This window comes from Sinocyclocheilus rhinocerous, unplaced genomic scaffold, assembly GCF_001515625.1.
Source record: "Sinocyclocheilus rhinocerous isolate Xijiao unplaced genomic scaffold, SAMN03320098_v1.1 scaffold1115, whole genome shotgun sequence".
In the NCBI taxonomy this organism is placed as follows: Eukaryota; Metazoa; Chordata; class Actinopteri; order Cypriniformes; family Cyprinidae; genus Sinocyclocheilus; species Sinocyclocheilus rhinocerous.
The window spans coordinates 1161996-1175541 of NW_015658514.1; the positions used below are offsets into that span (position 1 = coordinate 1161996).

The following is a 13546-nucleotide window of genomic DNA, read 5'->3' on the forward strand; positions in this document are numbered from 1 at the left end:
CAGCTTCTGTGAAAACAGGTTTACAAACATTACTAAATTATTGAAATACTGTAAACATTTGCCCATTAAAATGTTAAAAAATTATGCAAATGTACAAATGATGCATAAGTGGTGGCCGTTGCGTCCCCAAACGCGCTAAACTCACAGCACATTCAATAACGGAGTTCACTGCAGTCACTGAGCCGCTCTGAGACGCGGAAAACACCGGAGCACGAGCTGATCGCGTGCGCAATGTGCCCGCTTCACTTTGAAACAAGCAGCGCAAACAGACTTGATAAGTCATATTACGCTTTCGGTTTTAATTCGTTTGACGGATACTTGCCAAAGCAATGGCGTGAAACACAAGGTTAAAGAACTTTTACGTTATATGAGAAGTATAAATATATCTTCGGTTTATTATGAAACTGTGGCGGGACAGATTAGACCGCCACAGTCTAGTTAATGAACGGGAAACACTGGAATATGCTAACAGATTTCACCTCAGTTGACAGCCTTGATCATTTGAGGGTGGGTGTGGGCACTTCTGTAAATGGGATGGTTCTGTCTCAGTATGGAACTTTGTAGATAACACACTAAGGCCAACACAATGCAATTTAGGATTTACACATTGTTGGCTTCCTCTTTGTCCTATCCTGTAGATCACAACTAATGATAGCAATGACAATAGAGGCTTAACAGAACAGCTGACAACAGATAGTAAGCACAAACGTGGTAGCATTAGAACAGTGCTCTAATGATTTCTCAAACACGGACTCAATAGTCGTCATTTTGACACTAATACAATGGATATCATAATTGTACATTATATTGGTTCTGTTTTGATGTTGCATTCCACTTTTTGATTCATGTCAGTAAGAAAAAACACATTAATAATCTGGCATTCCTTCCTTTAATGGCTCATAATAATGTAAGCAGACAGTCATGCCCACATAAGGTAGGGCTGACAGGACCAGAGCCTCACTGTCAAGAGAGAGAGAGCTGACACTGGGAAATCTGATCATGTGTTAATCTCCAAACTTCTGCAGCTGTGCTGGAGATATGAGTGACAACACACACACACATTTCTGAAGCTATATTAGTGAGGACATCTGGTATATGGATTAGTTGTTATACTAAGATCATGATATTTATTTTATCATACCCAAAAGCTTACAGCACATAAGCCAATTGACATTATTAGATATAAAGCACAGCATTTGGCTAATTTATGTTCTTGTTTTATTTGAGAGGAATTCATTTTACAGTTGCAGCCAACCCTATGCACACACATTTGTTTTTCTGTCAGATTTTTTTAAACATTACCTCTAAATGTAATCACATGAAATCACGTTTTAGAATGAAGACATTATTTAGTATGTTTGTTTCTTTTGCAGAGCTTCTTTCTGTTGAAGATCTGCTCTAAGCTCTAATTCTGTCAAATTAATTTTGCTCTGCTTTGATCATTTATCATTTCTTTGAAGAAATGAAGTCAGACAGACTTCAGCATATTCAGACATACAGCTGTGTTTTTACAGTTAACTGGATGAAAAGATGTCAGAAAATGTTACGAGTTACCTAAAATATTTAGCATGTTGAGGTGCCTTTCACACCTGTCACATCAGTGATTAACCCTGTCACACAGTGCTACAAAACAAAGTCTAAAGAACAATTACAAACATTCTCTCTGTCTGCTTTCTATAGGTCTAAAGCTCCCTGTCATCATGTCCGACACAGAGGACGTGTAAGTATTCTGACATTTGATGTAATAAAATTTATATTCATGCTCTTTGGTCAAGACAGAATAATGATAAATCTTGTTTCCCTCTCTTCAATCAGTGGGGTCGATGGTAAGTACTAAATTTGAATTCTTCTTCATCTTATTATCATTATTGCTGTTAATTTGTAGAAAAACATATGCCTTAGCCAGGATTTTCAAGTCTGTCATGTGTACACATGTGTCCACTCAATATCTATTTCCATTTTATTTTAAATATTATGTATATGTATTTTTTCAGTCAGCATCAGTGGTTTCTTGGTATGTCAGCAGTTACTTTGATTATATTTAGAAACAGTGAGAGCCTTGGTGATATTTTTTGCAGGTTTGGTTTTGCTCTATTTAGCATTATAAATTAATTCATAAAAAAACACATATTTCAAATATATATCCAATGCAAGAGTGCCCTGAATTTGCTTGTAGTGACTGATATTGTGCCACCTGCTGTTTGGCAGCTGTTTCATCAATCTCATGCCAGCATACTGCCTTCTGCCACTGCCACAGAGAGCTTTTTTTTTAAGAACATCTCTGGAGGCTAACATGTCAAACGCATGCAGTGGCTGGGGGTAGTATTGATGATGCTCATGTTACTGGTGTTCTCTGAGGTGAATGCTCATGTGAGGCTACAAAGGCCAGAGATCAGACCAAATTATTAATTTACAGGAATAACTGGTCATATAGAATGTGATTCTGTACTGAACTGATCAGAGCACTGACTCCACAGAACACCAGCAAAAAAAGGCTCTGCATGCATTTAATGTATGATGTAATTCCAATTCTAATAGTGTCCCCAAAAAAAAAGCATTTTGTAATTTTTGTATTCCTTTACTGCTTTCTTTTCTGGCATATGAAGAGTTCGAAGAAGGAGGTAAAAAAATAAACAAACCAACCAAGAGGATTTGAAAATTAACTAGTCTTTCAATGTACTAATTCAACACAATGTTCCCTTATTCATAAAAAAATGCCTGACACTGTCTGTAGTAAGTTGTAACTAAAGCAAATAAAATAATTAACCGAAAGCAGAAAATCATTTGCTTAACTAATCTTTATCTAATTCAAGAACCTTTCAAATGTCAACCTTTTCATTTAACTCATCATAAGGTAAACTAAAACCATAAGCATATTAATCATATTTATGGTAGGAAATCTAACCAGAGCTAACCAACATGTGCTGCCCCTTACAGCTTGAAGGGTGCCATGACCTTTGATGACCTTTTAAGCAGAATTCATAAAGCAGATTGGAATATTCCAGTATCTGGAGACCTGAAGTTCTAAATTGTGTGGCTGCTGAAAAGGTCATTAAAATAAACTGTTGTTTTGATGCCTTGTCTATGTTTTTCAGATATTAGTATGTGGATTTTATCTGTGCATAAGGTGTGAAATTTATTCTAGTTTATTTTCCTATCAAACACAAAATAGTTAGAGATGGCTTTAGATTATTGGAATCAATGGCTTTGGCAAACAGGGAAAAACAAAGTCATTTCTTGTGGGTATTATATTTGGCATGTGGAATCCTGGTGTCTCAAGGTCTCATCATTTCATAACAGGTTCTCCCGCTATGTGCATCCTCTCAGCCACCTATACATTTCACACATGACTTTCTCTCTCTTTCTCACTTTAACCAATACATAATCTCCCATTTCTGAATGCTCCCTCCTCTGCAACGCATTAACTGTTGATAACCTTCCTTCCCCTGGTTGCTTGCTGCATGTATTATTAGCTGAAGAGGTAGTAGAGGTAGAGGTAGCCCCAGAGGCAGCTCCTGAACCGGAGCCTGAGCCTGAGCCTGAGCCTGAGCAAGAACCAGAGCCAGAGCCAGAGCCAGAAAAACAGCCAGAACCAGAGCCAGAACCAGAGGTGCATGAGGAAGGTATGTGGCATGAATATTCATTCATCCTTCCCATTTCCCCAAAACAACTAAAAACAGGCAGCGCACCTCATCTGCTACTTAAAAATCAGCCACATTAATGTAGTTGCCCAGTAGTACCCTTCCCCCCAAACCCAAGAAAACTTTAACCACTACTGGTGGTACCTCCTCTTCGTTCAGGACCACCATGAGACTGGTGTGGTACTACCAAATGGTGACAGAGCTTAGATCCATGCCAAAATCAGTCCCTTGTGGTGCATTTGAATTATTTTTCAAAATTGGACAATTTCCACCCTTTATGAACAAGGAATGTTTTCCAATTCGAATTCACTTGCAGACCAATTGGGAGTGAGCTGGAACGATCAAACTCTGACAGACGTAGTGCTTGTCACACCTAAAATGCAGCTTTCTTTAGGGTGGATGCAGGATGCCTGCAGTGTTGGGAAACAAATAGTAGCTTAGCCATCTAAACAGTGTAGCCTTTTCAGTTATATAAGAATTTTTTTATTTTTTTGGGTTAGGGTACACTTTCTTTCTTCTCTATCATACCAAGTTAGAAAGCCATTCAAACTGTTCTTGTGAATTAAGATTCGGATTCAGTAAGTGATTAAAAAAAACAACAATGCCCTGATCTTTTTTTGCTAAGCATTTTGTAGATATACTAAATTGCTGCTCTTTTTTGTCCGTTCAAGTTACACTGTTAAGATCCTTATTGTTTTGTGTCATAGATTTATGGTAGATCTGCTTTTATTGCAAAAATGAATCATATCATCGGATCAGACTTCATTTGTATATTTAAAAAATATATATGCTGCCCCCTTAAAATGCTTCAGTGTACTTCCTTTAAGTAGGGTAGGCATCTTAGAGTAGCGTGACTGTAGATGAACTATTGTATAACAGGAGTAGCTTCCCCAACACTAGAGGCCTGAGCTGATAATAAATCCCACTACAGCTCCTGCTCTTGCCAGTTACAGTGCAGCAATGACGCATATCAGATCACTGAAAACGCTCTGCACTTTTCTACATTGAGAACTGTCTCTGAGTTGCCACCAGCAAAATGCTACTCTAGGATGCATCTTGAAGAAGAACCTTTTCTATTGCATGCATTATAATAATTCTGCAACAAATGCAGCTGTTTCAGTTGCTATGCTGTTTCATAATATCAATGGAATGAATATTAATTGGTCAGTATATTCAAAATAATTTTCAAAGGGACAAAATGGGCTATAATAACTTATTCCTTCTATTTTCACTGTCTTAACATTGGAAAGGCTCTCTTTGGCATACTGAGCTATACTGAAACATTAAATATTCAAATTACATATTCAATTATAATTTTAAAAGCAAAATGCTGAAAGTGTCAAACAAGATGCCATCCATTATTAAGGTGCTTTTGTCCACTTTGAAATACCATGTTTTATGATCATATGTATGCTAATACAGGTTGGTCATCAATATGTTGATATTTAGCTTATGTTCTTTTAATGACTTGCTCATATTGAGGTGTCCCATTGAAAGTGATTACCTAATTCATTCTTCTGAATGTTTCTTTATTGTGATTTTTTTGTTTAATTGATTTCTGTCAATGTATCCTGATATAAGTTGGCACCTCAATTTGAGTGTCCACTCAGCTGAACTCTGCATCTGAGCACGCAGCCCTGCTTAGGGCAGCAAAAAGCACACAGACAACATTAATGTTCTCTATTTTACTCTTGCTTTCAACGCTTCATGCATGCAGAGGCCTATGAAGAGGAAGGTATGTTTGTCATTTTCTTGTATTTGTTATTTCTGATTAGAAAGAAGGCATGGGGGAGGGGTTAATGCCTGCAAGGAACACAGTGAAATCAGGTCCAAAACCTTACAACATAAGATTCTGAATGGGGAGACACAGTAAACTGGCCTGAAGTGTCAGTTGAAACTTACCTTAAGTCAATAACAAGGGTGAAAGAATATGAAATGCTGACATTGCTCTGTGCTTTGCTTCTTTTTGCATGAATGTGCCACACCAGTGGAAGGAGGACAAGATGGTAGTTTTTATTTCCTTCTGGAAAATATCTGGCCTGGATGTGTCTTTTTGCTTGTGTTTTTGGTGTGAAGGTCAAGCCGAAGAGTTACGAAACATTGCAATGGCTCAAACATCTAATCTAGGTCACCTGCAGAGTCTAGTCAGATATATAACAAACTCAGATTTAGATGCTGTTAGTCAAAAGAGATGGGAAAATGAATGAAGGATAAAAAGATGAATCTTTTACACAAGGCTTTGTTGTTATGTTCATTCTTGGTCGGAAGAGTGAGAATGGTCCACTTGCCAGGAGTTCTGTGTCTGTTTATACTCATGTACTTATAAGCATCTCACGATCTGAATTCTTATGCAATGATTCTTCTATATTTGTTTTGATCACCTACTGTATTTGTTTCACAACTTTCTAACTAACCCAGTTTATTAACATTACTGAAACGATTGAAATTAATATATGTCCACAAGGCTTTGTTGTTATGTTCATTCTTGGTCGGAAGAGTGAGAATGGTCCACTTGCCAGAAGTTCTGTGTCTGTTTATACTCATGTACTTATAAGCATCTCACGATCTGAATTCTTATGCAATGATTCTTCTATATTTGTTTTGATCACCTACTGTATTTGTTTCACAACTTTCTAACTAACCCAGTTTATTAACATTACTGAAACGATTGAAATTAATATATGTAATTTACTTTGTAAACATACTTTCAGAAGTTACATCATTCTTAAAGCTCAGGTAAATAAACCAGCACTGAGTTGTTACTAAGAGTAACTCCATGTTCATGGATATGGCTAACAGAATTCCCACTGATTGTTGACTGAGCTCGTTTTAAACTCTCTAACCATGTTACATATCCCTCTCCCTTTTTTGTTTTATTTTTTCATAACAGAGGATAAGCCCAAGTTCAAGTAAGTAGAATTATTCACTAAGCTCTTTTTATAGCTGAGCAGCCAATTCCAATGCTGCAATGCAATACAGCATCCTCTGAGTGTTACTGAGGAGCTGGGGAAGACTGAGATACCCAGAATCCCACTAAAACACATTTTGCTTTCATTCCCTTCAGACCAAGTGCACCAAAGATCCCTGACGGGGATAAGGTGGACTTTGATGTAAGCAAGTACTTCATTGGATACATTATGGTATAATGATATGTATTAAACATCGTAAGAATACATGTTTGAGGTCATATTTACATGTATGCAAACAGGACATCCAGAAGAAGCGTCAAAACAAGGACCTCGTTGAGCTGCAGGCCCTGATTGATTCCCACTTTGAAAGCAGGAAGAAGGAAGAAGAGGAGCTTATTGCTCTGAAAGAGAGAATCGTGAGTGTCAGTCATCTGTACATTATCCCACTAAATAGATGGATACTCAGCAAATAAAGAAATACGGCATGTGGACATTAAATATTTAAGTTGAAATGATCTTACCTGTATCTTATGTTAAAGCTTCCTCTAAGGAAAAAAAAAACAATTAGACTATAAACAAGACGATCACTGCAACAATATTACAGTAATATTAATACTCATAAGAGCCCATTTTCACTAACCAATAACAGAGACGTAAGATGATTATAGGAAACTTGAGAGCGAGTTTGCAATGTAATGCGAGAGAAATGCGCCAATTTCATTTACCAGGATCAGTCTTGCTATAAAATGTTTTTGTTATTTGAAATAAAGCTTAAATAAAATATAAGATAAAAAAACTTTTGTCTCGAATAAAGTTAAAAAAAAAGTTAGAATTGTCGTTTTGGCAACTAACTAAATATTATTTTTATTTCTATTTTCATGTAATAAATCAAAACAAGTAAACCTGTAACTGAAATAAAAAAATAAAACAAAGCTAAATAGATATATTTAAAAATTGCAAAGGCATGTGCTAACATTACTAACAACTAACAACTAGTAGGCAAATTACTAACATTAAAAATGAAAACTGAATATTAATAACATTAAATATATTAATAAACACTATTGTCTAATAGTATATAAATACTAAAATAACGCTGGCCTAGATGAGCAGAATGATACAGCATTGCCATGAACGAAGGCGAATAAAATGAAATATCTGACAGCTGATATAATATCAGGACGCTACTGACCAATCAGAATCGAATATTTTAGAGCGCCGTGTTTCAGAATATTATAATAAACACATTTAATGTGTGCATGTGCAGGAGAAACGTAGGGCTGAGAGGGCAGAACAGCAGAGGATCCGCGCTGAGAAGGACAAGGAGCGTCAGGCAAGACGCGAGGAAGAGAGGCTGAGGAAGGAGGAGGCTGATGCTAAGAAGAGGGCAGATGAAGATGCCAAGAAGAAGTCTGCCCTGTCTAGCATGGGCTCCCAGTATAGCAGCTCCCTGCATAAGGTTTTTCTATCAACCCCTACTCTGATTCTGTCAATCATCACTCTGAGTACAGTACTGTATATGACTGTGAAAAGTGAATAGGCCTGAGTGTTTTGTTTGCATATTGCTAAAACAGGCTGATTCAAAGAGGGGAGGTAAGAAGCAAACTGAAAGAGAGAAGAAGAAGAAGATTCTGGCAGACAGACGCAAGCCTCTGAACATTGACCATCTGAATGAGGACAAGCTGAGGTCAGCACGAATACTGTACAACTCTACGGGAAAGACAACTTGTTCTGATGAAACAGAGTTTGTGTGTGTAATCTAAATGTGTTTTTGGTGCATATGTGCGTTTACAGGGAGAAAGCTAAAGAGCTGTGGGACTGGATGTACCAACTGGAGGCTGAGAAATTTGAGCACATAGAGAAACTCAAGAGGCAGAAGTATGAGGTGAGGGAGCTGTCCAATGACCATTTACACAATACAACATCTGTCAAATTATTTTACTTTGTTTCATCACGGCCTACATTTGTTTTACTAGGGGAGATGCACTACTTTGTCAACTGCATCCTGGACAAGTTATAGCCTAAAGGGATAGCTGACCCAAAAGTGAAAATCTCTGTTACAAAAAGAGATGCTAGACAGAATGACCATCTCAGTCACCATTCATTTTCATTGTAAAATGTACGTAAAAATGCAAAAAGCATTGAATTCTGTATTGTCTGAGATGCACATTCTGCCAGTCAAACAGGTTTGGAATAACATAAATATGAGGAAATGATGACTTTCATTTTTGGGTGAACTATCTGTTCAGTGAACAAGCATTATGTTAAAACAGAGTTTATGTACCACCTAGCTGCTTTTAGCTGCTCAAATATAAAGTCAATTCCTTGTCAATTATTTATACAACAGTTAGTTATGGCCCTTGAATTTAATTTATACAACAGTTAGTTATGGCCCTTGAATTTGATTCATAAGTGCTGGGGATTTTCAGTGACTCTTTCTGCAGGTTACATCGATACGGCTGTTGGTGGTGACAAGTCTTTATGAGTGAATCATTAAATAATTTATTCAACTGATTCATTCAAGATAGCTGATTCATTCAGAAACTAAAACACCACTATTGTGTGTTGCTTGGAGACACAAGTTGATTCTGCTTCGGCTTTGTTTTTGCTGGTGGAACAAAAAAAGTTTAAAGATGTGGTCACATTGCTGGCAAAAACATTATCTATATATTTCTACATTATCTATTGTCAATAGTGTGACGTATGAAGCAAAGCTCCCACAAAATTCACCCTAAATCCAAGTAGCTCTGTTGATCAACGTGGCAAATTTGAGCGACCAACCTGAACCCACTGTGAAATCTGCGAGGGGACAAATCTTTCACCCTCATGTGAAATTCCTGATCACATGGATTCCTATTGTTTACTATAGTTCATGAAACGGTAATTGTGACCGCCTCTTAAGTAACCGGCAAAATTGTATCTAAAATGTAATTAACTATTAATTTATTGAACTATATAAAAGCAATAGTGCATTTCTCTCATTTGCATAATTAAATCGCTATGGCAGTTTGACATTTAAAAAAAACGTGAACATATCAGTCATATATGTGAGAGCAGGTCTGAGTGTACAGGTTATCTAGAGTGTGTTTATGTGTGGTAGCTCAGGTCTCAGCTGTGTTCTGGTGTTCTGCAGGTTACTACCCAGCGTATGAGAGTGGAGGAGCTCAGTAAATAGTGAGTAACTGGAACTGTAGGAAGTTAAGGCTTTGTTCAGCAACAGGGACGTGACGGCATGGTCTGCATGCATGAGACTCTGGTCTCCATGGCTTCTGGGAAACAGGTCGATTCAAACCACAGGTGAAAGGTCAAATGTACTGTGAGAGCCTTCACAACAAGTTGATCTCTTTCAATCCAGCAGCTAAACCAAACCACTATTCCAACAACCTAGCAGTAGACATGTCAATCATGTTAAACTAAAGTTAGTCAGCATCTGAGCTTTCATATTCCAAGATGTTTCTCCTGCAGGTAAGTGTGTGTGATTGTTTAAGCTCAATACCATCTTGCCGAGGGATTCTGCACAACAGCACAAAACACTCAAGCCTGTGACATGCCCACACAATGCTGCTCCATGCCAGCTCTTGAGGTCGGCATGTCCTGAGCATCGAGCCAGAATGATTTGTGTGTGTTTGTCAGCACTCGATGATAGAGGACAACTATCACAATCCAGGATCCTGTGGTTGAGGTATGATCTGGCAGGTTTAAAAACGCTCATGTGTTGTTTTCAGGTCATCTCTCTCAGAAACCGCATTGATGAATTGCAGAAGCAGTGAGTAGCACAGCGCACGGATGGACTGACTACTGCCCTTCTGCCTTTACTCTAATATTACTATCTAACTTTACTCTAATATTATCATCTAATCATTTCACACCCCATGAAAACTCTCAAAGACACTGACACACACAAGCTGCCAGTCATATTGGATAAAAAGTTGGATAACTGTCATTGGCAGCACAACTTTACAAAACATGTCCTAAACCTTGATATAGGGCTGTGGTCTTGAAGCTGTTGTAGAGATGGTAAGTATTTGGGACATTTTTGTAGCATTGTGACAGACTTACTGAAGCGTGAAGCCTTTGAGAGTGAGTTTCTGTAGAGCTGTATGAGTTTTGTCCACAATAGTCAAGACAGTGAACCCTCATTGCAGTTTCCTCATACAAGCTCACTCTTGAGTACGTTTACATGCACTCGAGTTTGATTTCAGTAGGACTAAAGCAATTCTTCATCTGTTTTAAATGTCATGTAAAAACTTTAGTCTGACTGAAATTACGCCAGTCTGGTTTTTGTGAAGTTAAACTACCAAGATAATGGCTTATACACAAATCGAATTACAGTTAGCCATGGCGAAGCACAACATGCCTTTATGCTGCTTTCAAGTGCGACTGCAAACTCGCACCTTCGAATTGAGCGTTATTAAGACATGTCACTCATTCAAGTTTGAAACTTAACACAGAAGTAGTCTAAACAAAAGAAAAGAATTTTAGGCCTATTATGCAGCACTTATTTATCCATCGCATGACAACTAAATAGTTTTGTTAATAAAGAAAACCGTAAAAGTTGAGCGATTAACCTTACACCATTTGCTACAGACTTGATTTCCAATCACTGATCTCTCAGTATGGATTATGGTTATGTGATATAATCTATATTATAGGTCAGTGTTTTCGCCGTTGACACGCCACTTTCGTCGTAACAACTCGCCAACTTGTGTATCGTCTAGAATTCTGAGTTTCCCCTCTTGTAATGATTTTGCTCGGTCATTAATGTGCTTGTAACTCGTAATTGACTCCAAATATTCACTAATGCATTGTGTCATATATGTGACCCTGGACCACAAAACCAGTCATAAGGGTCAATTTTTTTCAAAATTGAGATTTATACATCATCTGAAAGTTGAATAAATAAGCTTTCCATTGGTGTATGGTTTGTTAGGATAGGACAATATTTGACCGAGATTGAAAATCTGGAATCTGAGGGTACAAAAAAATTACAATATTGAGAAAATCGCCTTTAAAGCTGTCCAGATTAAGTTCTTAGCAATGCATATTACTCATCAACAAATAAGTTTTAATATTTTTAGGGTAGAAAATTTACGAAATATCTTCATGGAACATGATTTTTACTTAATATCCTAATGATTTTTGGCATAAAAGAAAAATCGATCATTTTGACCCATACAATGTATTTTTGCCTATTGCTACAAATATACCCGTGCTACTTAAGACTGGTTTTGTGGTCCAGGGTCACATGTATACTTGGACAGACAGATGAAGTCTGTAGCTGGATTATAACCGTGCATGTATGTAAGCTTACTTGATTTCTGAATTGATTTACAGACAATGAAAAATAAAGCTCACTCTTATATCGCTCAACGTGCAATACGTAGCGTAGCCTAAGTGGCACTGTAAAGTACTTGTCTATTCCAGATCTGGCTTATTTTTCATTGGTGCCAGCAAATCTGAACTGTGATGAATGTGTTTGGTATACAGGAGGTAATGAGTGGTGTAAATGTGATGTGTATCGGCTGCTGCGGTGATAAACATTTAAGACTAAGACAGGCCTGTTTAACAAACTGACAGAGCTCAGAGAAAGAGCGGTAAGTCCTGCATGGAGTGAACGCGATTTCAGTTCCATGTGCATGACAGACTTTGTGTGGACACAGTAAGTGAGAAGAACATCCTGCAGGACTGGACTGAGAAAACTGGGAAACAATAGTATTTGGTGTGCTCTGTGTTAGTAAAAATAGCACAATCACATAGTAAGAGTATTGAATACTTAAATTTGAGAAATTACATTTTAAACAAAATAAATGGTTCCCTGTCCTGTATGGTGTTTTTTTTCTTCCCACTTTTCTACTAGCATGTCTGTTACAGTCAGCACCACTAACTCGTTCTTTCTTTGCTATTCAGCTCCAAGAAGGGCGCCGCTGCTCGCCGCAGAAAGTAAGCGTTAATGGAGAAATCTACACTCATGGTCAAGACATGCCTGCTGCCCGCGTCTCCGAGCTCTACCTTCAATCACCAGGCATCTCTGATCCCCCCCCCCCGGGCTCTCTTTAGGTTCTCACCTTCCGTTTTTGTAAATAATGTTTGGCTCACCAGCTTTATCTTGCATCTGGTAGTTCAATAAAATTATTCTTCAAGACTGATGAACTAGAATTGAGCATGTTTCCTGATTATACTGAAAAACTCTGATGCTGAAACACTGAATCAAACTGAATATGAACCTTGTAAGTCTTCTGTCCTACTTGACATGTTCACAATGGGCTCCATGCTTTGGATGCCCTGTCTGGATGTATTCATATTGCTGCAGATTGATGGGTAATTAGACAATGACAGTGTGGATATGTCATTCACTCCAAAAAAAGATGCTTCTTATCGATACATGGATCTAAACGTCTTTATGCACAGACAAATCTTTCAAAATCTCAGTTCTGGACAGTTTTTTAAGCCAAAGAGTCATACATACCTTACAGTATATCATGCTGAAGCTTGGAAAACAACGTCATGACAGTGGTTATGGGCTGATAGCACCATATGAAGGGAAGCAGACGGGGGAAAAAGGCCTTTAAAACTCCTCCAAAAAATGTAATTAAATAAAATAAATACTAGTTTAAAAAGTGAACCAGCTGGTGCTGGCCACAACCAGAAACCATTGAAACTGCAGTTTTGAAAAACTCAGATTTAATATGCACTGATTAAAACTCAAACACAAAAAGAAACTCTGCACCTTTAAAAATATATATTTTTAAAGATTTTTTTTATTGAAAATGGAAATATACATACAGTATAGTACACAATTAAAAACTAAGCATATTATGTATTTTGCAATTCTTCAGCAGGTAAAATGTTAAAACCAAGAACCTAAGGAGGGCTCCACAATAAAATATATAATTCTATAAAATATTATTAAATATTTCAGTCTATACAGAGGTATTCATTATGACCATCCATTTGCATTTTATTGATGCAACATTGCAATACTGTGGATATGTCATT

At 37.4% G+C, this 13546-nt stretch overlaps 1 protein-coding gene across 6 annotated transcripts in view; it reads left to right on the forward strand.

Annotated features, from left to right (window-relative positions):
* Window positions 1-12703, forward strand: part of LOC107722380 (troponin T, fast skeletal muscle isoforms-like) — a 17666-nt gene extending 4963 nt beyond the window's left edge. The window contains exons 2-14 of one of the 6 annotated variants that reach the window (XM_016530726.1): window positions 1681-1720; window positions 1816-1826; window positions 2607-2621; window positions 3474-3623; window positions 5359-5376; window positions 6532-6550; window positions 6706-6751; window positions 6850-6966; window positions 7818-8009; window positions 8125-8237; window positions 8345-8435; window positions 10276-10316; window positions 12458-12703. In XM_016530726.1, coding sequence (XP_016386212.1) covers window positions 1701-1720; window positions 1816-1826; window positions 2607-2621; window positions 3474-3623; window positions 5359-5376; window positions 6532-6550; window positions 6706-6751; window positions 6850-6966; window positions 7818-8009; window positions 8125-8237; window positions 8345-8435; window positions 10276-10316; window positions 12458-12494 — 870 coding nt within the window. In that variant the 5' untranslated portion in view covers window positions 1681-1700 and the 3' untranslated portion in view covers window positions 12495-12703. Of the gene's footprint in view, window positions 1-1680; window positions 1721-1815; window positions 1827-2606; window positions 2622-3473; window positions 3624-5358; window positions 5377-6531; window positions 6551-6705; window positions 6752-6849; window positions 6967-7817; window positions 8010-8124; window positions 8238-8344; window positions 8436-9683; window positions 9725-10275; window positions 10317-12457 lie in introns of all 6 variants that reach the window. The other 5 variants (XM_016530725.1, XM_016530728.1, XM_016530727.1 and 2 more) reach the window with 5 other exon arrangements.
* The last annotated feature ends 843 nt before the right edge of the window (window positions 12704-13546 follow it).